Below are 25,486 nucleotides of genomic sequence, written 5' to 3' on the forward strand. Positions count from 1 at the left end.
CCATTTCAGAGGGCAAATGAGAGTCATTCACATTGTAGGTCAGATGGAGAGGAAATCTGTTTTGCCTAAATGCCATTCATAATGGCAAGAGGGATTTTTAAGACAATTGATAACTTCTTGGTCAATATTTGAGACTGCCTTTTATATCCCAGATTTATTAGTTGAATCCCATTGGTGCGGTTTGACCCAGTGTCTCCAGAGCATTAGCTTGGTCCTCTGGGAGGTTAAGCCAGTGAATTATCACTATGCTATGCTTTGTCTCTTTAGATTCACACTTTTGTTTTATTTTGAAAATCACAGGTCAGCTGGTCCTGAGAACGCTCAGTCCGAGCGTCAAACTTTGTCTGATGATGCCTTAGGGAGTGTTTTCATATTGAAGGGTTATGTAATTTTAAAATATTGTTGAGGTCATTTAGAATTTAATTGCTAGTTATTGGAGGAAATTTCCAGGTTGCCAGGCTCTTGAGAATTCCAGTTCCACGTTGGGAAATGGTGCATTTTCTTACTCCATCTCCATTGGGCATTCTGGATTTTGTCCACCATTCCAACTGGACTGATTAGTTATACATTTTGAGTACAATTGGATTGTTCTCCACCTTCTCAGAGTGGGGCGTTTTGGATTTGAAATGACCTCCTGTAGGATAAGTGGATCTCCATTGCAGAAAATTGAATATCTACTTCATCTGAAATAGGATAGCAAGTCAGCAGCCCAGAATTATACTTGCTCAAAATTCTACATCTGTTTCTAAAATTGGCATCTTTTACAATTTAAAAGCTCAGTTTAGTGTGAATTCCCAAAGTGATGGGGACACAGTAGGATACTTTCACAGATTTTTTTGGTGCTTCCCAGTGGAAAAGAATGGGTTTGAAATCCTATCTGGTCATTTAGCCTGCTATCAGACATCTTCAGCTACCATCTGTAAAAGGGGTGTAGGTTTGCTCGCTGAGCTCTAGGTTTGATATCCAGACGTTTCATTACGTGGCTAGGTAACATCATCAGTGGCGACCTTCAGTGAAGTGAAGCTGTTGTCTCCTGCTTTCTATTTATATATTTGTCCTGGATGGGACCCATCCAGAACAAACATAAATAGAAAGCAGGAGACAACAGCTTCGCTTCACTGAAAGTCGCCACTGATGTTACCTAGCCAGGTAATGAAATGTCTGGATATCAAACCTAGAGCTCAGCGAGCAAACCTACACCCTAAACCTCAATCTGAGCTACAAACCTTGCAAAAACCATCTATAAAAGTTTCAGCTCATCCAAAATTCTGTCCCATATCCTCCTTCATACCCAGTTCCTTTTGCCAATCAGCTTTGTACTTGCTAACTGGCGTTGGCTCCTGATCTGTTAACATCTTTAAATATAGAAACAAACTCTTCCTAGTCCTTGCTGTCCTCTTCCCCTATAATCTCTTCCAGCTCTGCACCCAAATCCTTATACCTCTGATATCTCTCCCATTTTCTGTCATTCCACCATTGGTGACCTGGTTGGGCTCTGAGCTTTGAATACCTATCAGTTGATCTGCACCTTTTCAGCAAGTCACTTGGCACTGTTGTTCTGTTAATGTAACCGTATGAATACAAGCAGTTTATTTGTACAATTGATCATCTTTTGTCTCCTCAGGGACATTCGAGTGGCCCCTTCCTGGTCAGTGCTCCTCTGTCTACCATCATAAACTGGGAACGTGAGTTTGAGATGTGGGCTCCAGATTTCTATGTGGTGACTTACACTGGAGACAAAGACAGCCGTGCTGTCATTCGGGAAAATGAGTTTTGTTTTGATGACAATGCAGTCAAAGTCAGCAAGCGAGCTGTCAAAATCAGGGTAAGCCTTCAAAGTTTAGAAATTTTAGTGCTGGGTATCCCGGGGCTAGGTACCGGTATTGAGTTCGTGTGTTCAGTGACTGTAGGGCCCAGTGCATACACTGGAGATTTACGCAGGATCATTTGACTTTGGGTTGGGCTTTGGGCATAACCTGAAAACAACTTAAACTGGAAAAGGGACCGTTTTGAAAGTATCCTAAGCTGTTCTAACTAATGTTGTATTTTTTTTTTGTAGAGTCAGGCACAAGTGAAGTTTCATGTTTTATTGACCTCCTATGAGCTGGTTACCATTGACCAGGCAGCTCTGAGCTCCATTAAATGGGCCTGTCTAGTGGTAGATGAAGCACACAGACTGAAGAACAACCAATCCAAGGTGGGATCAAATGGGCATCCTCTATCCTGTTATGTCAACTTTGTATTTATAACATCTATGTTTCTTAGCATCTCTTTTTGTGTAAGGACTCTATTTAAACAAAAGCTTTCTCATTTAGGGATCACAATGAAGTGTAGGAAGAATTTCAAGACCGTAATTAGCAAGTTTTGGAGAAGATTTGAGGCTCTGGGTGTAAGTTTGTTTGCTGAGCTGGAAGGTTCGTTTCAGACGTTTGTCACCATACTAGGTAACATCACTGAGTCTCTGAAGGCTTCACTGGTGGCTCACTAATGTTACCTAGTACAGTGACGAAATGTCTGAAAACGAACTTTCTAGTTCAGCGAGCAAACTTACACCCAGAGCCTCAACCTGAGCTACAAATCTTCTCCAAAACCTGCTAAGTACTGTCTTGAATTTCTTCCTAAACTTTGTGATCCCTAAATGAGAGAGCTTTTGTTTTAATTGAGTCCTTTAATTCTGGTAGTGACCACCCTGGCTCAACACTTCATTCCGTGGTTGTGGGCATGGCTGATGTTTATTCCTCTTTCGACGTTATGATGGTAGAGTTGGTAACTGAGTGTCCAGCTTGGCCATTTCAGAATGTAGTCAAGTCATTCAGGTCAGCAAGCGTCTGGTGTCATCTACAAACCCTGACGTATTCTGACCTCCATGAAGACCCCTAACTTCTAAAGCGCTGAATTCCCATTTGCCAATTCAAAAGAGAATGCTACGTAGAATCCCCACATGCCGTTCAACCCATTGAGTCCACACCAACCCTCCGAAGAACATCCCACCCAGGCCTACCTCCTCTGCTGTCCCTGTAGTCGTGCATTTCCCATGGTTAATCCATCTGGGATACTACAGGCCATTTAGTGTGGCCAGTTCACTCAACCAGTACATCTTTGGACTGTACAGCAAGAAACTACAGCACCTGAAAGAAAACCATGCAGACGTGAGAATGTGCAAAGTCCACACACAGTTGCCCGAGGGTGGAATTGAATCTGGTTCCCTGGTGCTGTCAGGCAGTACTGCTGCCTGACAAAGTTACACATTTTGAGACTTGTACTGTAACTAACAAAAGTAAAGTACAGGGGGTTCCTGATTTAAAGACATCCAACTTATGAACATGATCTCATACTGGGATATAATTTTAAATACTGACATTTGAACATTTCCTGCACTAACAATTCCTTTATGTTGCCCTGCATTGTGTACACATCGACTTGCAGATGGACTCCAGAACGGAACCTTTTAGCAATCTGGGAACTGCCTGTAACATCCAGCCTCCATCAGGCTCACTTCTTGTTTCATTAAGTTGTAAAGCTCACTGTCTGTTTTGGAAGCAGTTTCCCTCAGAAGCGTAACCATCTTCTAGTAGCAAGGCCCTTTCTGGTAATGATTCCTTTCAGCATCCTCCAGTTCTCTTTCCTATCTAAAGATTTTAGTCTCTAACCAGAAAATAACACCTGCAAGGTGACTTTTGGAAGGCCATTTTCTTCTGCTATTCACATGTCTGTCTGTTTGTTTCTCCTCCCCATTCTCTCAGCATTAAAGATTGGGATTGAATGACATGCTGATGCCTGCAGCCCGTGAAAGAATAAACAAAGGAGACTGCTTAAAACCTAACCGTTGTACAAGACCTCACGCTTCTGACCAAGTGTAGATTTTGCAATAATCTAGTAGTTTCATGGTTATTTCTTCAGTTTATTTTCAAACATTAAGAGCACAATATAAATCCTCATGCTGTTACAGAGGAGCTTGAACTTAAATTCTCAATTATTCCTGCAAACCTCTGGATTACATTAGTCTGCTAACATAACCACTGCATAGCTGTGTGTGGGATGAGTGATATTTTTGAAGGCGAATTTGTAGTTCATCCCTACTTCCCAACTGAGTGACTCGGTGAGTCACTGAAAAAATCCTTCGAAGTCAGAAGGTGACTTGTGCAGTACCTGTCAGCGTCCCCCAGTGGTGTGCAGCTTTGTACAGAAGCGTACACACCTTCCCACAACAGTGAATACAACAAACTCCCAGAAACAAGTTTGTATGCTGATGGCCAGACAACCCAGTCCAGTGATTAGATTAGATTAGATTAGATTTAGATTACTTAGTGTGGAAATAGGCCCTTCGGCCCAACCAGTCCACACCGACCCACCGAAGCGCAACCCACCCTGATCTATTTACCCTTTCAGGAAACACTACGGGCAATTTAGCATGGCCAGTTCACCTAACCTGCACATTTTTTGCTCTGGTTTCCTCCCACAATCCAAAAATGTGCAGGTTAGGTGAATTAGCCATGCTAAATTGCCCATAGTGTTAGCTGAAGGAGTAAATGTAAGAGTATGGGTCTGGGTGGTATACGCTTCGGCAGGTCGGTGTGGACTTGTTGGGCCGAAGGGCCTGTTTCCACACTGTAAGTAATCTAATCTAATCTAATTTTTGGACTGTGGGAGGAAACCGGAGCACCCAGAGGAAACCCACGCAGACACTGGGAGAATGTGCAAACTCCACACAGACAGTTGCCTGAGGCAGGAATTGAACCCGGATCACTGGCGCTGCAAGGCAGCAGTGCTAACCACTGAGCCACCGTGCTGCCCATCAGCTGAAAGATGTGTTCGGTCAGATGGCTGGGGCAATACCTCCTGTCCTTTTCTTTGCAAAAAAAAACAGACCATCTGAAAGCAACCAGGATATTGAGTTTACACCTCGCCTCGCCTCACCTCACCTGAAAGATGGCACCCTCCAATAGTACACAGCTCCCTCCTTACTGGGGGGCTGGGCAATAAATGCTGGCCGGCCAGTGACTCCCATGTAACGCAATTGAATTTTTTTTTTAAAAAACTGAATATGAGCCTGGATCATTTGTTACAGTCTCTGGAGGCAGAATTGAACCTACAACCATTTTTGCTTCAGAGTTCTACGGCCAAGTCAAAGTCTGGGCTTGCCTGCTATAAGTTACTTTCTTTGCTCCTTAGAGCCATGTATTGAGCTCTGAGAACTTGCAAATTGAGGTAACACAGACATCCTGATGATCGTGCTGACTTAATAATGATTCAGTTTTTCAGAGTGTTGAACGCTTATAAGATTGACTGGAAGTTGTTGCTGACAGGAACACCACTTCAAAATAACCTAGAAGAACTCTTCCATTTGCTCAACTTTCTCACGCCTGACCGTTTCAAGTAAGTGCCACTTTAAAAATGGCAGGGGCAGGAGGGACTTTTGACCTTCCACATTTGGGAATTTGGGGCTTTTTTTTTTGCAAAAGGAAGCTTCATTGGTTATAAAGTGTAGTTCTGTTGTAATTCTTAAGAAAAACTGTCACAAATCGCAATGTGATATTAACCAAATTTTGTTAGTGATTTTCTTTTCTTTTGCAAAATTCCTTGCATCGGTGTGAGCTCTGCTCTTTGTTCAAATTGGATTCGTGCGGTGACATCTGTTGAGAATCCTTTTTTTTATTATTCATTTGAAAGAATAAGCACTTGTAATATTTCACACCTGTAAAGGTATGTTTAAAATAAAAGTAAAACCTTACGAGATGTTGGTATTCAGAACCATTGGAAACATTAATATTAGCTGTGTTTCCCTACTTGAGAGGGCAGACGAGACCATTCCTTGGCCATCAAGTTATCCACTTAGGTCAATGTTGACAAGGATGCCACAGGGGGCTGCTAAATAAGATCAAGGGTAAGGTGCTGGCACGGATCGATTGGCTGCAATGCAGAAGGAGGCGGTACAGAAAACTATTCTTGTTATACATTTAATGGTCTGGGCAGAAGAACTGAGGATTGTTGCTAAGTTTACAGATGATGCAAGATAGGTGGCTAGACTGATAGTTGAGGAAGTGGGGCGGTTACAGAAGGATTTGGAAAGGCTAGGAGAGTGTATTCCATCTGTCACTTTTTTGTCCAATGTTGGAAAGTGAGAGATTACTTTGCACACTTTTGTAGGAAGAATAGAGGCATAGACTATTTTCTAAGTGGGGAAAGGCTTCTGCAATCTGAAGCATAAAGTGACTTGGCAGTCCTAGTTCAGGATTCTCTTAAGGTTGACATACTAGTTCAGTTGGCAGTTGGGAAGGCAAATGCAATGTTAACACTAATTTTAAGCAAGAGCAGATCTATACTGCTAAGGCTCTGGTCAGAGACTGCATTTGAAATATTGTGTGCAGTTTTGGGCCCCATTTGTAAGGAGGGTTGAGCTGTTGTTGAGGAGCGGTTGAGAGCTTTGTAATGATTGGAGTTTTAGGATGAGAGGGGATCATATTGAATCTTGCAGAATACTGAGAAGCTTGGATAGAGTGGACTTGAGATGATCTTTTGACTAGTTGAAGAAAATAGGACCTGAGGGCATAGCCTCAGAGTGAAAGGAGAACCCATTGGAACTGATAAGAGGAGCTTCTTCAGCCAGAGGGTGATGAATCTGTGGAACTCAATGCTGTAAAAGGCTTTATCCCCATTCTCTTTTGCTAGGCAGCTAATCTATCCTTGCCCTGATGATATTTAGCAGCTTATCGTTACACTTAAGACCAAGCTAGAAAGATTCTTGGTTGGTAAGGGTTGTGGGGAGAAGGCTGGAAAATGGCATTGAAGAACAAACTAATTTGTGCAGTTTTCTAAAGGAAAAACCCCTGTTGACTGTAGATGTTACTGCATAAAATGGGAACATAATGTGTGCTTCAAATAGTCTCAAATTACATCAATTTAGGGGGAAAATATCTCTCTCAATTAAATGAAATGCAGAATACTGCTTTAGCCTCGTAATTTCCTTTAGCTGACGATGCAACATTGTCTCAGCACTGTGCTGGAGCTGCACCAGTCTAAATCTGCATCTCACCCTTCCTTCTGGCTCTTTTGGACTTTCTGCCTGTAGTTGAATGCTAGTGATTTGAAATACTTCTGGGAGTTTCAGGTTTAATTAACTCCCTCAGTTAGCAACTCTGGACTCCTGTGCAATCTGGGCATTCGGCACCACCATCGCCATCAGTTAAATACTCTAATTCCCTTTATAAACTCATCTCCTCCTTCAATAAGCTACATCTTAACTGCTCCCTCTTTGATCATGCATTAGGTCACCTACCTTCATGTCACTAAATGAAATTTAGAAACTAAAAACAAAGTTTGAAACTCTGAAGTCTTTTGGGGAACTTTGAAGTCACAAAGGCACTATATTGGTATTATACAATTGGTATTGTTAATGGTGCAACAGCTTGAACAGCTAGAGAAGATTCAAGTCCTGTTGGTTGAGTGACCACCCAAAGCTTGGCTCTCACTCCCTTTCTTTTTCAGTAACCTAGAGGGTTTCCTTGAAGAATTTGCTGACATCTCAAAAGAAGACCAGATCAAGAAGCTCCATGATCTCCTTGGTCCCCACATGCTTCGACGCCTTAAAACTGATGTTTTCAAGAATATGCCATCCAAGACAGAACTGATTGTGCGTGTGGAGTTGAGTACGATGCAGAAGTAAGTAATCATTAGCTAGGCCTTTGTCCTAAGTGGTATCCTTTACTTTCGGGACAAGATTCTTACTGGCGGGTGGAGTGAACATTCTGGAGTGTGAAACCCATTCAACTTATCCAATTCCTTCCATCCAGGGGCTGTATTTAGTCCATCGTTGACTTTCTTCCTAGTTGACCTCATATCTCTCTCTGTTACCAATGTGAAATAGCTTCCCTTTACATTGATGCTAAACTTGTGCCATAAGTGCATCCTGAATCTGTAAATCTGTCCCTGCTGAAACTGGGCTGGAGGCTTTCTGGAAGAGGTGTACTCACTCCACTTGGCTTTCCAATCAGCTTTTGGCTTTCGTGATCAGTTTCTGGTACAGCATTGGATATTACAGCTTCAATTTTATTTCAAAACTGGGCTTGTGAAGTGTGAATGCATATTCATCTATTCCTACTATAGAGCATAGAAGGAGATCATTTGGCCCATTGGGTTTATGGTGACATTCTTGAAAAGAGCTCAGTTATTTTCCACCTACAGTCTGGGAAATGTTGCTCTTTCAAGTATTTAATGATTCTCTTGAAAGGTATTGAAGGTGTTTCCACTGCCCTTTGTAGCAGCTGGCTCCATTTTTATTTTTGTTTATAAGTGCTTTTTCTTTTTGCCAAGTATTTTAAAACTTCTCTAGTCTTTCCACTTTATTTTATCTTCCCAGCCTTGTAACTTTCTCAAGAAGTACAAACAAACGAGCAGGGGCTTTGATATCACTCGAGCCCTCAATGAGGCTGAATATTGATCCAGATGCTTGTTTTATTTTTGCTTATTGACATTAAGGGAGGATCTCGTGTGGTGCATTGGTAGTGGACCAGGAGACTAGATTCAAGTCCCACCAACGCCAGAAGTGTGCAATAAAATAGGTTGATTTAAGAAATATCTAACCGACCCTAATTGATCACGAGTGGAATCTGTTTCACTTGTGTGTCACAGCGAATTTTCTAATTCTTAGCTTTGGTGAGGTAGTGTGACTCTTGTACTCATGTCTTTTCATTCCTGTATTGCCCCTCTCAGAAATAACTGTATTCAAGTTCCCTATTTGGTGAAACCTCCACTTAGCTTCTTTAAAAAGTAATGTACTCCAGTTCCTTTTAGCTGCCACCTGGGGAAGAGGTGATGAGGTAATGAAGAGTAGGAAGAAGTGCTGCCTTATCTAAAATCTCTATACTATTTTTCAGAAAGTACTACAAATTTATTCTGACAAGAAACTTTGATGCGCTGAACTCGAAAGGTGGTGGAAATCAGGTGTCATTGCTGAATATTATGATGGATCTGAAGAAATGTTGTAACCATCCTTATCTCTTCCCTGTGGCTGCCATGGTAGGTGATCACTCTGGTATGTTTCTTTCTCAGTCCCAACTTGGTGGCCTGCATTCCACTGACTAGGATCTTAACAAATATATAGCCAATAATGAGAGGGTTTTATTTCCTGGTGTCCATGAAAGGCAACTGTGCCAAGCAGTAGTTAGTTTTAGTTGAGGCTCTTTAAAAGCGTGAAAGAGGTTAATGTTAATGGAATGCTATCCTTTAACACCAGAGACATTGAACATAACTGAAGTAAAACATAGGGTTTTGGTCAAACTGCATCTTGAATACTTTGTGCAGTTTTAATTCCTTATTTAAGCAACATTGTATGAACATTGAGGAAATTCAGAGGAGGATTACCAGATTGATTCTAGAATGAGCAAGCTGTCTTATGAGGGAAGCACCAAACTCTCTCTCTAGATTAGATTTTAGATTACTTTACAGTGTGGAAACAGGCCCTTTGGCCCAACAAGTCCACACTGACCTGCCGAAGCGCAACCCACCCATACCCCTACATTTACCCCTTACCTAACACTACGGACAATTTAGCATGGCCAGTTCACCTGACCTGCAAACTCCACACAGTCAGTCGCCTGAGGCAGGAATTGAACCCCGGTCTCTGGGGCTGTGAGGCAGCAGTGCTAACCATTGTGCCACCGTGCCGCCCTCGTGCCAGTTTCCTACCCTTTTCCTGTGTCACTGTGTACCATTTAATATCCAAAAAGACCATCCAATGCACTTTTGAATGCCTCATTGAACCTCCCTCCACATGTTTCCAGGTTGTGTATTTCATACCCTAATGAGCCACTATGGTGGGGGAAAAAGTTTCCTCACACTAACTTTGCTTTGTCTGCACACCACTTTCAATCTGAACCCCTCTTTTTACAAGAGGAGGTGGCTTTGTTGTATCTACTCTGTCCAGCCCGCTTGTGATTTTGAAAATCTCAATGAGATTGTCTCTGTCTCTGAATATTTGTTTTGGGAAGATCAGCCCCAACTACTACAATCTATCCTCCTAACTAAGGTTTCTTACCTGGAGCAATTCTAGTAAATCACTTCTGTGTATACTCCAATGCATTCGTGTCTTTCGTATCATGTGGTGCCCACACCTGTACACAGCACTCCAGCTGAGGCGTGATAAGTGTCTTATACAAGTTCACATGACATCCTTGCTCTTTAGAGTTGTACCCTTTACTTTGTATTGACTTTTGTGTTCTTATGACCAAAATGCATCACCTCACACTTTCCCAAGTTGAATCTCAACTGTCACCTATTCACCCATTCACGTGACGTGTTAATGTCCCATGCTGGGTTTGTTTCCACTGGAGCTTGAGTGAGAGACAACTTTATTGAAGTCTATAAGATCCTGAATGTTGGCATTAACTTGTGGAAAAGGATGTTTCTTTTTATGAATGAGTTCAGAACTAATGGACACTGTTTCGAAACAAAGGGGTCATTCTTTCAAGACAATGATGAGGGTAATTTCTTTAAAGGTTGTGGGACTTTGAAACTCTGCCTCCAGGAGATGGTGGATGTGTGGTTGTTGTCTTAGAAACATTTCAGAGGTTGTTACAAAGGCAAAGTTGCTATAGTCCGAGAGGACCACAGGGCTGATCTCATTAGAGAAAAATAATGGGTAGTTTGACCTCCAGGTCATCGCACCTCAGGGAAAGGGGGAGAAGCAGAGACCTTTTAATGGTCAACTCGGTTAATGTGGGAATTGAAAACGTGCTGTTGGCAGACATGGGTAGATTCACTTTAGATGAAGGGATCAAAGGTTGTTGAAGATAATTGGAGATGTAGAATTCAAAACACAAACGAATTAGCAACAATTTTATTCGACGGTGGATTAGACTGAAAGGGCTCAATGGATGATGTTATTTCATATAATTTCCCTCTCAACAGGTTTTTTTGGGTAAGAGTTCTAGATTTCTGCTTCACTTTGTGGCATCGTCTCTCAACAACCTGGCTCAAATTCTAAAGTTCTGTCTCATGTTCTAGACACTTTTACCTTCCCTACCTCAGATGGTAGTTTTTCTCTATAACTGAATGGAGTCATTTTTATTCTCTAACATTTTGAGTAGATCACTCCTTAATTTTCTGTACTCAATGGAGCGTAATCCAGATTTACATCACTGTTTGAATCCTTGTCTCATCTGCTCCTGCCAGTATGTCCTTCCTGTGCTGCACCTAGTTTCCTCTGGAGTGCTGTGAACAGTCCTGAACTATCACTGATAAGTAGACAGCAGACAGACCAGAACATTGAACATGGGTTGATGAGGAGAGAGAGTGCATGATCCTATGGTTGGTGTGAGAATTTGGTGCATTTTCTTTGGGAAATTGATACAATTTGGCCACAACAGGAAATGGAGAAGTTTAGTGCAGAAATGTAAGCAGTAGAATTTAAAATAAAACTGCAGAGTCCCTCAATAACAATCTTATGATCAGATAATTATTTCAGTTGTGGTATTGTGGGGAGGGAGAACAGTTTCTGATGTGTTACCCTCCCCACTCTCCTATGCTGTCTAGGCCATTCGTGTTGCTTAGGCTCTTGGGCAAGAAATCAGAATACATACCCTTCTGGAATGGGTGGCGGGAGAAAACTCTGGTGCTGGGAGCTTTTTACTAAAAGGGTACAGAAGCTAATAAGGTATGGTGAACATTAGCAATTCTGTTAATTTTGATGTTGTAACTCAGCACTGATACGATTAGAGGTCTGTTCTGACTCTGCTGCTTTGTTTTCCTCTGCTGCAGGAGTCTGCAAAGTTGCCTAATGGTGCGTATGAAGGCAGTGGGCTGATCAAGTCATCAGGAAAGTTAACGCTCCTCCAGAAGATGCTGAAGAAACTGAAAGCCCAGGGCCACAGGGTGCTGATATTTTCTCAGGTACAGCAACTCTCAGGCTTAGGGTGCTGAGATTTTCTCAGATGGCTCATGTCTTCAATGCTCACTTTTCATATTAGTACTTAGAGCCAAACCTTCTGATTTGTTCCGCCAGTTCTACTGTCATATGGGTGATATGGTTAATTTCTATGTTCCCACTAAGCTGTTCACTTTCCAGCTATGCAGTGCAACACCACATCAATGAAAGATGGGGTGGGGGCACTCTTGTTCAGAATATGACCTGTTGGAGATGATTTGAAGTCCATCTTGACTTCATCCGATACTAGTGCATGTTGCTGCTGAGTGTCTTGGAGCTTAGTTCACCACCTTAGTGCTGGACTGTTCAGAATCTGAATTGAGTCGGCAAATTGGGAGGTGATAGATGAGTGAAAATATCTTAACTGCAGAATTGATCTGGTCAATACTTCGAGTAGAATAATAACATGATAACATTTGTGATTTGGCTGGGAATAATGAATAAGGATCTTCCTAGAATTTAATAATTTAGCTAATGACATGTCAAAAGAAAATCCTGCTGTTTTAGTATGTTAGGCCTCATTGGAGTAGCATGCTGGAAGGCAAGCCCCTCCTAATTCCAGAGTTGCCATAAAAGTTAAATTTTATAAAGGTCGTCAAAATCCCCAGTTACCTGCCTGAGAGACTTTGTTGAACAGACAACATGAACCTGTACTTAACCAGTTTCTGTACTAAACAAGAACTGCTATGTATTACAAATAAATAGATGCTAACCATAGTTGAACAATATGAACTGTTGACATTAAAGCTCTGTGTTAAAACTTTAATTCGCTTCTAAAAATCCCCTAATGCGCATGGCAGATGAAGAAAAAAAAGTAGCGTTTAATGGAGGAGCAAAACATACTGAGAAAACAACTGAATTGTGCATGCCCTCAGGGTTCAGAGAAATATTCCTTCTGTTTCCTTTCGTTCTCCAAGGTTGTCCTTCAGGTCCTTTCTCTGTATCACATGAGACACTGAGCAACTGATTTACCAATTATGAAATTTGACTGGTTAAAGGTAACAACACACAACTGATAGAAGAAGCAACTGGATTTCCTTTACCATCGGATTTTCTTACCAGAGTGGGAGACAGACCACCTATCCTTCCAGAGGCCCGAGAGCTTCTGCCTTTGTCATTTGCATATGCATAAGCTGTTTGTCTCTCCAGGAACTAATTGGAGAGTTGCTGTCCGGGTGATGACCTTTGGCATCCATGACCAGTCACGGTTACCCAAAACAATTAGCTACTTGTTTTTGACTGAATTGCACTCTGCAAGCGCACAGTGATGCTCAGCCATTTACAAACCACATCCCCACCACTTGATCAAGGTAGCAGTTGAAGTACCATGTATGAATTTCAATAATTTCTTTTTATAAAGTGCAGCAATTACTTTCACAGTCCTTTGGTTTCAAAACCCTCCCTCTTTTTGTTTCTTCTTCTTGACAATCAAAAATACAGAAGATAACACTTCACGATCGTTACATGTCGCTGACCTTGCATGGATTGGATGGGCTGAATGGCTGTCTGACATACTGAAAGCCCACGTCTCACATCTGCCACACTTCATTAGCTACATGCTGTGTGAAAAAGCCACACAATGTGTCTTGGCATGCATAAGTGCCACATGAATGTGCAAGGGATTCTGTACTCCACATTGTCATGCAAACATCATGAAATGTACTATGTGAATACCACATCAAGCTCTGAATTAACTCATGGCACCCTGACATTTACATAGATCACACCCTTTCAAGCTTTTTTAAACTGGACTTTGTTCTCAAAGTTATCACATTCCCTGTACTACCACCCTTATACGCTGCCTTTTCCTTAGATGACTAAAATGTTGGATTTATTGGAAGACTTCATGGACTATGAGGGCTACAAGTATGAAAGGATTGATGGAAGTGTCACTGGTGCAATGAGGCAGGAAGCTATCGACCGATTCAATGGTGAGTGTGGCAGAGACAATCCTTGAAGATTTTTGTGCTTTTTTTTTCCCACAAATGCAGAGTTAACACTTTCTTTCTCTCTCTCCCCCCCCCACCGCCTTTTCTCCCTCTGCTCAATTACACTATTTATTTGCCTTTTCTCAGCTCCGGGAGCTCTGCAGTTTTGCTTCCTGTTGTCAACTAGAGCTGGGGGGCTTGGAATTAACTTAGCCACAGCTGACACAGTTATCATCTTTGATTCAGACTGGAACCCCCACAATGACATCCAGGTGAGAGACAAGAATAATATCAGTGGTGGGGTTGAGGGCAGGAGGCAGGCTGTTTGTCGCAAGCAAATCCGTCTAGACATGTCTTGTCTAGGTTTCACCTTTTTTTTTAATGCCATAGGGACCGTAAGAAAGAACTGGGCAGATCAATCCAGTGCTGAGATTGTGGGCATTCAAAAGTAGCTTTGAACACTGAGTCTTTAAATTTATTCTACATTGTATCTGTGTGATCAAGTTTTGAATATAAAAGATTAAGGAGTGGTGCAATTGAGTTATCTAGTAGTTTAGGTATGTTGGTATGGTCTTCTGGAATAGAGGAGTCCAGACCAGGGGACAAAACTTAAACATTTGAGCCAGCCAATTCAGGGGTGTTGTTAGAAGCACTCTGTAAAACACAAGGAAGTGGAATCTGAACAATAACTCCTCCCTCACACTCCTGAAAAAAATACATTGTGGATCTGACAGGGTTAATTGAAAATTTAAAGACGTCCTTTCATTGGATAAGAGTATCAAGGTGAGGAGCCAAGCAACTACAGAGGAACCTTGATTATCTGGCATTTATTTATCCAAATTTCGGATTATCTGAATGAGATTGCAAGGTCCCGATGCTTGGCTAAACTACTATACAGCAGTCGATTAACTGAATGAAATACTCCCCGTCCACATCCTTCGGATAATCGAGGGCCTTCTGTAAATTGCATCCAATCTAATTGAACGCCAGCTGGTGCAGTGGACTGAATGGCCCCTCCTAATTTCTGGAATGACTGGTGTTTTGAACTTAGTTTGAACTTTACTTAGTCCTGTGTTGATGCTCCTGATTCACATACCCATCTCTTCATTCCTCCCATTTCTGTATTCGTACTTCAGGCCTTTAGCAGAGCTCACCGCATTGGTCAGGCAAATAAAGTGATGATCTACCGCTTTGTCACTCGCGCCTCTGTAGAGGAGCGAATCACACAAGTGGCTAAACGTAAAATGATGCTGACTCACCTGGTGGTTCGGCCTGGCCTGGGCTCCAAGACTGGTAGCATGACCAAGCAGGAGTTGGATGATATCCTCAAGTTTGGCACAGAAGAACTCTTCAAAGGAGATACTGAAGGTAAGCAGATTGAAGAGAAAATCCAACCTTAAACATAGCAGTGGAGTTAGTTGTCAGGGAGAAAGGAAGAAGCTGAACTGATGTGGTGAAGTCTCCTCTTGTAGAAAGGGTGGTTGAGATGAGAAGTGCTAATATATATTTAATGTTGACGTTGGATAAATATAATGCGAAAGCAATAAAAGGGTGTGCTGATGGGGTGAGATGATGAAATGAGGAAGGTATTTTCTGTGCTGTAGAATTCAATACAGTGGGAGCTGGAAAACTAAGAAACGACAAGGACTAAGACAGGAGAGGTGCTCTGTGATGACTTGGGTTTCCTTCGTGCAAAATCTGCAACAGCTGTTGTGACCAATTTGGGGATGAATTGATCCTTTCCTTGACCCACTCCATTTATTGCAGTTTATTATTAATTTTAATGGGCCAGCATTCATTGTGAATCCCCTAGTTGCTCTGGAGGGTGGTGATGAACTATTGTCGCCTATCTGCTGTAGATGGGCCCCTGCCAATGGATAGAGAGTTCCAGGAGTTTGACCTAGTGACACTGAAGGAATACCAATGTATTTCCAAGTAAGGATACTGACTGGCTTGGAGGTGAACTTTAAAGGCTCTGTTATTACCATGTGTCTTTTGCCCTTATCCTTCTGGATGATAGTACCTTCCAAACCCATAATCACTGTCTAAGGATTTGTGGTGAATTACTGCAGTGTATCTTGTAGATGGTACAAGATGGAGTTTTGGTGGTAGAAGGAGTGGATGTTTGTGGATTTGGCTGCAGTCTTGTCTGGTCTGCTTTGTCCTGAATGGTGTCAAGTTTCTTTAGCGTTGTTGCACCTATCCAAGCAAGTGGGGAGTAATCCATCATATTCCTAACTTGCGCCTTATGGATGGCGAACAGGCTTTGTCAGGATGTAAGTTACTCACTGCATAATTCCTAGTTTCGGACTTGTTCTTGTAGCCACAGTTTTTTTTATAACTAGTCCAGTTCAATTTGTACTCCGTGATACCTTTTCAGGATATTGATGATGGGGATTTCACGATGGTGAAGCCATTGAACATCAAGGGCAATGATTAGATTCCCTCTTGTTGGGGATGGTCATTGCCTCGCACCTTGTATGGTGTAAATGTTGACTATTGGGCTGAAGTGGAAAGTTGATGTTGTATAGGTCTTGTTGCATTTGGGCATGGACTGCTTCAGTATCTGAGAATGTTGCCAAACATTGTGCAATCATCAGTGAAGGTCCACAACTTCTGATGTTATGATGGAGGGAAGATTGTTGATGGAACAGCTGAAGATGATCAAATTCACAAAAAGAAAGATTATTGTCAAATTTTATATATCAGATGTTTAATGATGAGCTATATAAGTCAGATATACGTCAACAAAATTCCTTTAATAACAAGTGACTAATTTATTGCAATCAACTTACTCCAGTAAAGGTTATTAACAAAAGATACAATCAAATACAGCTTCTCTTCCGGGAGGGAGGGAAAAAACACATCACCCTGCCTCCACATCCTCCCACTTCCATTTTGAGGAAATAACACAACATCTGCTGGATGTTATCTCAAAAGTACTTTGGCCAAGTAACAGTTAAATTCAGGCACAACAATTGTTCAGATTGTCCCAAATGCTGGTCTGCAGTTGAAGTTGATTCCATGTGAACTGTTGATACTGAGATTTCTTCTTTAATCAGTCATGGATGGCCAAAGTTGCTTTTCTGGATACAGCAGTGTAGATTTTGAATTCCCATTTATTAACTTTCAACATATGATGTCATTTCCCAGTGACTTTTCAACTCAAACTTTGAGATGAAGCATTTTGAAGAAAAAGGGGGCAAAGGCCTTTGTCACTTGGCAACATCTCTCTCTTGCCCAGATTGTATCCTTTGCAAATGCAGCATTTCCCTGCTGAAGCCTTTCTTTTCAGAGATCTTTGACTTTTTTTGGCAAGAAATGTATCCAATTATTGCTATTCTACTTAATCCATAATACTGCCATCTTACCACCTCGGTCACCTGAGTCACATGGAACAAATGAAAGTTTCATTTGGCACCTTTTTTTTATAAATGATATCCTCAGTGTCCTTGCTGCAAGTGTGGGCTAGGAACCTGACCTGGGTTGTCCTAGTGTGTATAGATCAATACATTTGTTTCTGCTTTGGCTCCACTGCAGTATCCACTGTTGTTACCATCATCTCTGAAAGTGTAAATTCTCAGGTGACTCATGCTCTCTCATTCTATGTATTTGCAGGTGATAATAAGGATGAAGACAGCAGTGTTATCCACTATGATGGGGCTGCTATTGATCGACTGCTAGATAGGAACCAGGATGCAACAGAGGACACAGATATACAAAGTATGAATGAATACCTCACCTCCTTCAAAGTGGCTCAGTATGTTGTCCGGGAGGAGGACAAGGTAAACAAGGCTGACGAAATTGGGTTGGAAAGTGTGAGCAATGTATGATACAAAGTAATACCACTAGTGGTTCACTTCTGTACCTCAGTCAATCTATCAGATGTACTGCCTCACAGTGCAATAACAACCCCCTCTCTGTATCTATCTGAAATGACTTCCATGAACTGTATATATCCTAAAATGAATGCAATATGAATCAAACAACATGGTTATACAAAAGGCAAAAGTGAGGATTGCAGATGCTGGAAACCAGAGATGAGAGTGGTGCTGGAAAAGCACAGCAGGTCAGGCAGCATCCGAGGAGCAGGAAAATCAGCGTTTCGGGCAAAAGCCCTTCATCAGGAATCATGGTAATACAAAAACCAAATATAGCAGATTTGAGAAATGTGGAATACTGGAAGGAATCAGTTGGACTGCATCTGTGGAGAGACACAACTGACTCGAGGCATTAGAGCCAAAGACCATAAGTTTGAAACACAAGAAACAGAGGGTAGATGAAGGTGTGCATTTATCAGTTTGGAGATGAGTTGAAAGTGATGTCCCTTAGGGATTGGAGTAGGGACTCTTTCTTTTGATTAATGTAAACAAATTGGAGATGGATGTTGCAGATGATATTAAGCTGAGGAGCATAGTGAACTGTAAGAATGACGCTGAGTAACTTCGGAGGGACATTGATAAGTTGGTTAAATGGTTAGATATGACAGATAAAATTCATTGCAGGGAAATGTGTGGTAATGCATTATGGTAGAAGAAATGTAGAGGCAATACAGGCTTGATAGTATGTCTTTGAGGGGAGTATAGGAGCGCAGGGAACCTCTGTTCATGTGTGTGATTCTCTGAAGGTGACCAGGCAAGTAGAAACAATTTAAGAGGGCTCATTGGATCCTTTAGGTTTATAAGTAGAAGCATAGAATACAAAAGCAAGGAAGACATGCTACATCTTTGCAATTCATTGGTCGTACCACATTTGGAGTACTGTGTTCAGTTCTGGAATCCTTATTTAAGGAAGGATGTTAAAGCTCAGGGTGGGGGGTGGTGGAGAGAGATTAATTTTAAAGGAGATTGACTAGAATGATAACAGAAATGAGGGTTATTAAATGCGAGGAAAGATCAGAGAAATTGGGCTTCTTCTCCTTGGAGTAGAGGAGATTAAGAGGTGACCTTATTGAAGTTCAAAATTCTGAACAATTTTGACAAGGTAAAGACAGATTTTCAGTAGTTGGTATGTCAGTAATTAGGGGTCACAATTCAGCAAGAGAGCTAGAAGTGAGGTGAGGAGAAGCTTGTTTACTCAGTGTTGTTAGGAATTGGTTGCCTGGGAGAGTGATGATTTCAAAAGCAAATTGAATATATATTTGAAAGTGTTGAATTTAGAGGGCTATGGAAAGGCCACCTTTGGTATTCATCAAGATTATTGCTGATCTACCTCAACTCCACTTCCTGCACTATAAATCTCCAGTTCTGTATTCTAGAATATACGACCTTCATGTAAGGTGGGCAAAGAGATTATTTTTTAAAAAGTGGTGGTGTCACAATTTTGATTAGGGTGTCTATTAGAGCTCAGAGGCCTGAGTCTTAGAAGGCTCCTCAAATGAAGCCATACAAGTAGAACTTGAAAACCAAAAATGAGCAATTGCCTTATTTGGCGTGTACTACAGGACTCCAACAATCCGAGAGAAGGACGAGAGCAGATACGCAGGCAAATTTAATCAAAGTGTCTTGCATTTTGTTCACAGTCCTCTAAATTGAGTATGCGTCAGGTTGGTTAGCTCAGTTTGCAGTGCAGAGTGATAGCCAACAGTGGTTATTCCAATACCTGTATAGCTGAGGTCACCATGAAGAGCCTGCCCTCTCACCGTCTCTTCTCCTCCTCACCCCGCCCCCCTCCCCCATTGGCCATCCTCCAATTAAAAGCACCACCAGAACCAGAGAGCTGCCCTCTGATCCAGCTAAGGACGTGATTGTTGGGCCCCTTGCTGAGATATTTGTCATCGACAGACATAAGTGAGGTGCCGGAAGACTGGAGGTTGGCTAACGTGGTGCCACTATTTAAGAAAGGTGGTAAGGAAAAGCTAGGGAACTATAGACTGGTGAGCATGACATCTGTGCTGGTCAGGTTGTTGGAAGAAATCCTGAGGGTCTGAATTTACATGTATTTGTAAAGGCAAGGACTAATTAGGGATAGTCAGCATGGCTTTGTGTTGGAAATCGTGTCTCACAAACCTGATTGAGTTTTTTGAAGAAGTAAAAAAGGGGATTGATGAGGGCAGAGTGGTGGACATGATCCATAAGGTTTCTCATGGTAGACTGGTTAGCAAGGTTAGACCTTGGAATGCTGGTTCATAGTTACTTGAAAATAGAGTCTAGAGTAGATAGGATAGTGAGGAAGGCATTTGGTATGCTTTCCTTTATTGGTCAGGGCATTAAGTACAGGAATTGGGCGGTCATGTTGCGGCTGTACAGAACATTGGGAAGGCCACTGTTGGAATATTGTGTGCAATTCTGGTCTCCTTCCTATCGTAAGTATGTTGTGAAACTTGAAAGGATTCAGAAAAGATTTCCAAGGATGTTGCCCGGTTTGGAGGATTTGAGCCATAGGGAGAGGTTGACTAGGTTGGGGCTGTTTTCCCAAGAGCTTCAGAGGTTGAGGGGTGACCATAAGAGATTTATAAAATAATGAGCATGGATAGGGTAAATAGGCAAAATCTTTTCCCTGGGATGGGGAGTCCAAAATTAGAATGTGTAGATTTACGGTGAGAAGGGAAAGATATAAAAAGGACCTAAGGGGCAACGTTTTCATGCAGAGGGTGGTACGTGTATGGAATGAGCTGCCAGAGGAAGTGGTGGAGGCTGGTACAATTGCAACATTTAAAAGGCATTTGGATGGGTATATGAAAAGGAAGGGTTTGGAGGGATATGGGCCGGGTGCTGGCAGGTGGGACTAGATTGGGTTGCGATATCTGGTCAGCATGGACGAGTTGGACCGAGGGGCATGTTTCCGTGCTGTATATCTGTATGACTAAGTCATCTGCTTTTTGTTCTTTTTCTCCTCTGGCTGGGATGTTAGGAAGCCCTTGTCTTTTTGTAGGCAGTGGCTTGTCTTCAGCCCCTATGGGGAGGTGACGGCCTAGTGGTATTATCACTGGACAGTTAATTCAGAGAGCCAGATAAGGTTCTAAGGACCCAGATTTGAATCCTGCTATGGTGGCATTTGAATTCACTTTTTAAAAAAAAATCTGGAATTAAGAGTCAAACCATGAAACCATTGCCAATTGTCAGAAAAACCCATCTAGTTCACTAATGCCCTCTTTAGGGGAGAAAATCTGCCACCCTTAGCTGGTTTGCTCTGCATTAGACCTCTTCAGAACCACAGCAATCTGGTTGACTCTTAACTACCCTTTAGGCAATTCGGAATGGACAATAAATGCTGGTGTAGCCAGTGATGCCCTTGTCCCCTGAATGAATGAATTTTTTTTTAAAAAACCCCATTAATATGCCAAATTTTCTGGGGTTAATGGTTCAACCTGTGTCAATCAATAGTTTGAGCCCTTCTTGCTAATAAATACAGGGTAGGTACCCAAGATGTCAGGGTGGACAACTCTCATCCCTTCCTGTACATCAGTCCCCTCAAGGTCACTTCTTAATGTAGTCTATGCTGAGGGCCAGTTGCTATCCCTTTCCAAACACTTCCGTAGTTAAATATAACTTAACAGTTTGGAGAAGGGAATCCAGCACCTCAAGCCTACTCTTCCATTTACTATGATCTTGTCTGAGCCTTGACTCCACCTCCTGCCTGCTCCCAATTACCCTTTTAACATGTTCCTCATTAATTAAAAATGTCTGTGTTTGCATTAAATGTATGGTGTCCCAGCATCCTCTATGGTCTGAATTCTGCAGGTTCACAAGCCTTTGCAGAAAAAGGGAGTCCACTCCCACAACCATGGCCTTAAACTCTTCTCTTGTAAAAGGAGACACATCTGATCTGCATTGATCGGCAGTCCCGTTTTAAATGATAAGAAATTGGAACAATGAGCTCAGCCATTGAGCCTGCTCCACCATTCATTCGGTCCCACACATCTTTTTTCTCTGCACCCTTGATATATCAATAATTTATCTGTCTCTGCCTTGAATATACCTAAGGACTCTGCTGCACCCCCACAGCTTTAGCATCAATTAGATTTCTTCTCTGGTTTACACAGGATATCAGAAGATTGTCAGTTCAAGAAAGTAGTGACCTCAGCATTAGAGTGAGCTTTGACTCTTTCCTTATATTGACTGGCTACATGGAATTGTTTGTGCGTTTCCATGCAGTTATGAAAAATCAATGCTGTGCAAATTAATTTCATGAGAGTTTTGATACCATACTGAAACAAGTACTTAAGGGTCCTTAATTTCTTAAACTTGTAATTGATTGACTATGACACTTATTAATGTGGATGTGATGTCGAAATTTCTTCTGTGACTGTAGGAAGAGGAGATCGAAAGGGAGATCATCAAGCAAGAAGAGAATGTGGATCCTGACTACTGGGAAAAGCTGCTGCGGCATCACTATGAGCAGCAGCAGGAGGATCTGGCAAGGAATCTGGGCAAAGGCAAACGAGTCCGCAAGCAGGTCAACTACAATGACGCTGCCCAGGAAGATCAAGGTCAACAGCAGTGCTATATTTTCCTAACAGACATTTGATTGAGCATACCTGGTTCAGGTGGAAATGCTGAGCTACCAGCCAGTTGGAAGCTTGGCGCTAAAATCTCATGTGCTCAGCGCTTCTCAGCTTTGCCCTGCCCTGCCCCTTCTAGTCGATTGCATCTAGGGATCCTGCAACCACACAGGATAAATGTGGATTTCAACAGCTTCCTCATTCCCCTCCCCCCACGTTATCTCAGTCCCGAGCCTCCAAATTGACAACGCCCTTCGGACCTGTCCATCACTACCCTTTCTGACCTATCATCTTCTTCCTCCTCTTCATCCACCTATCACTTTCCCAGCTACCTCCCCCAACCTCACCACTTTCCTATTATTATCATCTCAGCCCCGACCCACTAGCCTCATTCCTAATGAAGGGCTTAAGCCCGAAACATCAATCCTCCTGCTCCTCGGATGCTGTCTGAGTGGCTGTGCTTTTCCAGCACCACACTCTCGACCCTGCCCCATCTAGTTGATTGGTTGAGTTTTATAATGCAATGGGAGGAGCCTGTTGTAGACTGTTTTGAAAGAGATGTTTCCCTTACCCTTTCCGTTATACTTATTTAGGTTTCTTTTCTAGATTCTGTTTTCACCATGTGGAATTCCATGTCCTAACAACCTCTTGTATACTTTAAACACAATCTCCTTATCTCTTACTTTGTTTCTGTGCTGAATATCTTAAGTTCATGTCATTTGTTCTAGAATTGACGGCCACTAGAACCAGTTATTCCCCAGGTCACTCTTTTTGTCCGAAGTCTAAGTGTACCTTTGGATGTCTTTTTACTTCATTGGAACCAAGAAAGTTAACATGTTGGAAATTTGAAATAGAGAAAATGTTGGAGAAACTTGGCAAGTCTGGCAGCATCTGTGGAGGGAGGTGACTGACTGACTTGTTTTCCACATTGCTTGAGCAGGCATCACAGGTTGCTCATTCCCTGGGCTGGACTGACAGCTGAGTACTCCCTCTGTTTGCTGTGTGACAAATCCCACAACGGCTTTGACGCTGACAACTCACCCCTATGTTTTATAAGTTTAAATTGTACTTTTGCCTGTCCTCCGATTATAGAGTTATGGCATACCCTGAAGTATGGAAGGAGGCCATTCACCCTGCTGGATTTATGCCAGTTACTTTTCCCACAGCACTACAAACTTATTTCATTTCAGATATTTGTATGGTTCTGTTTTCAAAGCAGTGATCAAACCTGTCTTCAGCATTTCAGTCCCTATGCAGTTTTGCCAATTGTGCATAAATCTATGTCCTCTTGTTCTCTTTTCTTTCACCAGTTGGAGCAGTTTCTTTCCAATTCTCATGATTTTGAAAACTGGGTCTCAGCCTTCTCTGCCCTTTTGAGAACTTGGGATAGAGTCATAGAGTGGTTGAGATGTACAGCATGGGAACAGACCCTTCGGTCCAACCCGTCCATGCTGACCAGATATCCCAACCTAATCTAGTCCCCCCCCCCCCCCCCCCCATGCCAGCACCTGGCCCATATCCCTCCAAACCCTTCCTTTTCATATATCCATCCAAATGCCTTTTAAATGTTGCAGTTGTACCAGCCTCCACCACTTCCTCTGGCAGCTCATTCCATACACATACCACACTCTGCGAGAAAACATTGCCCCTGAGGTCTCTTTTATATCTTTCACCTCTCACCCTAAGCCTATACCCTCTAGTTCTGGACTCCCTGACCCCATCTGAAAGCACTTTGCAGATAATGAAGTGTAGTTCCTGTTGTAGAGAAATAATCAGTTCTGCACAGAAGATCACAGCTGCAGTGTTATGATAAATGGGTACTCCAAGTGCAATTGTGTTTTGCTTGGTTTGCGGATGGTCGAACTCCAGTAGTCCCTGCCTGCTGAGTGGAGAGCCAGTACAGCTTGCACAGGGTACAAGCTGAACCTGAATCTTTCATGAGATAGGTGAAAAGTTCGTCATAATTTGATTTATTAAAACTTAAATTGGATGTGGCTAACTACCTGCAACTGTGTATGCATATTTAGTTACCGTCCTCATTTCTGTGTAGATGAAATACTTTACTGTGAGGTGATGCTTTTTGAATGAGCCAGTAAATGAAGACCTTGTTTGTGTTTGAGGTTAAAGGAAAAATAGCCATGGTAACTATCAGAAGAAGAGGTGGAGGAGTTTACCCTGATTTTTCCCTGGCTGATGTGCAATTCTTGACCAGTCTTATTTTTATAGTTTATATGTTATTGCATTGCTGTTTTTAATCAGATTACTTACAGCGTGGAGACAGGCCCTTCGGCCCAACAAATCCACACCGAATCTCCGGCCCAACAAATCTACACTGACCCTCCGAAGAGCAACTCACCCAGACCCATTCCCCTACATTTACCCCGTCACCTAACACCACGGGCAATTTAGCACGGCCAGTTCACCTAACCTGCACATTTTTGGGCAGTGGGAGGAAACCGGAGCGCCCGGAGGAAACCCACGCAGACATGGAGAATGTGCAAACTCCACACACAGTTGCCTGAGGTGGGAATTGAACCCGGGTCTCTGACGCTGTGAGGCAGCAGTGCTAACCACTGTGCCACAATGTGGGAACTTGCTATATGTTAACTAACTCCTGCATTTCAACTGTGACTGCATTTCAAAGCTAGTTTTCTGTAACTAGCTTTGTCACATCAGAGATGCCACATAAATGCAAGCTTTCTTCCATTTTGGTGTTCCAAGGACTAAGTTGGGAGACACAACAAAGTGGGTGAATTGTAACTCCCCTATAGGGTCCATCTCCAGTCAAATGTTCCCACACTGGATCATGATTTAAGCTGATCTTCCCACCTCTGGACCCAGTTCACAGCTGACCCTTTGCAGAATGAGATAAGAGACCCAATAGTGCTGATTGAAGAATTCACATTTGGTTGATCTGAGTGTGTCTCTTACCCTGTATCTCTGTCTGGTATGGCCTTGCTCCAACAAGCTAAGAGTAGGTTAGATAAGTAAAAGAGCTCGTGCAGGTGCAAGCATGAAGAGCTGAATGACTAGCTTCTAATATGTAATGTTCTTAAGTTAGAAAGGGAGTTGAAGGCTTGCACATTAATCTCAGTTAAGTTTCTTTTCCTGTAAGGTTGGGCTGGTGCCAGTGGAGCAGGATGTGAAGTAATGTGTAAGTGACATTTGTTGTAAAGTTCAGTTGTCTACAGGAAA

General features: G+C 42.3%; 1 protein-coding gene across 7 annotated transcripts in view; it reads left to right on the forward strand.

Moving 5' to 3' along the window:
- The window catches only part of chd3 (chromodomain helicase DNA binding protein 3), a 115,173-nt gene that overhangs the window by 54,743 nt on the left and 34,944 nt on the right, over nucleotides 1–25,486 (forward strand). For all 7 annotated transcript variants that reach the window (XM_043686918.1, XM_043686916.1, XM_043686922.1 and 4 more), the window contains 11 exons: nucleotides 1,625–1,825; nucleotides 2,060–2,197; nucleotides 5,255–5,376; nucleotides 7,486–7,659; nucleotides 8,874–9,015; nucleotides 11,755–11,886; nucleotides 13,734–13,851; nucleotides 13,996–14,120; nucleotides 14,985–15,216; nucleotides 17,467–17,633; nucleotides 22,102–22,279. In XM_043686918.1, coding sequence (XP_043542853.1) covers nucleotides 1,625–1,825; nucleotides 2,060–2,197; nucleotides 5,255–5,376; nucleotides 7,486–7,659; nucleotides 8,874–9,015; nucleotides 11,755–11,886; nucleotides 13,734–13,851; nucleotides 13,996–14,120; nucleotides 14,985–15,216; nucleotides 17,467–17,633; nucleotides 22,102–22,279 — 1,729 coding nt within the window. The remainder of the gene's footprint in view (nucleotides 1–1,624; nucleotides 1,826–2,059; nucleotides 2,198–5,254; nucleotides 5,377–7,485; nucleotides 7,660–8,873; nucleotides 9,016–11,754; nucleotides 11,887–13,733; nucleotides 13,852–13,995; nucleotides 14,121–14,984; nucleotides 15,217–17,466; nucleotides 17,634–22,101; nucleotides 22,280–25,486) is intronic.

The sequence above is a fragment of the Chiloscyllium plagiosum genome, unplaced genomic scaffold (assembly GCF_004010195.1).
Source record: "Chiloscyllium plagiosum isolate BGI_BamShark_2017 unplaced genomic scaffold, ASM401019v2 scaf_52, whole genome shotgun sequence".
In the NCBI taxonomy this organism is placed as follows: domain Eukaryota; kingdom Metazoa; phylum Chordata; class Chondrichthyes; order Orectolobiformes; family Hemiscylliidae; genus Chiloscyllium; species Chiloscyllium plagiosum.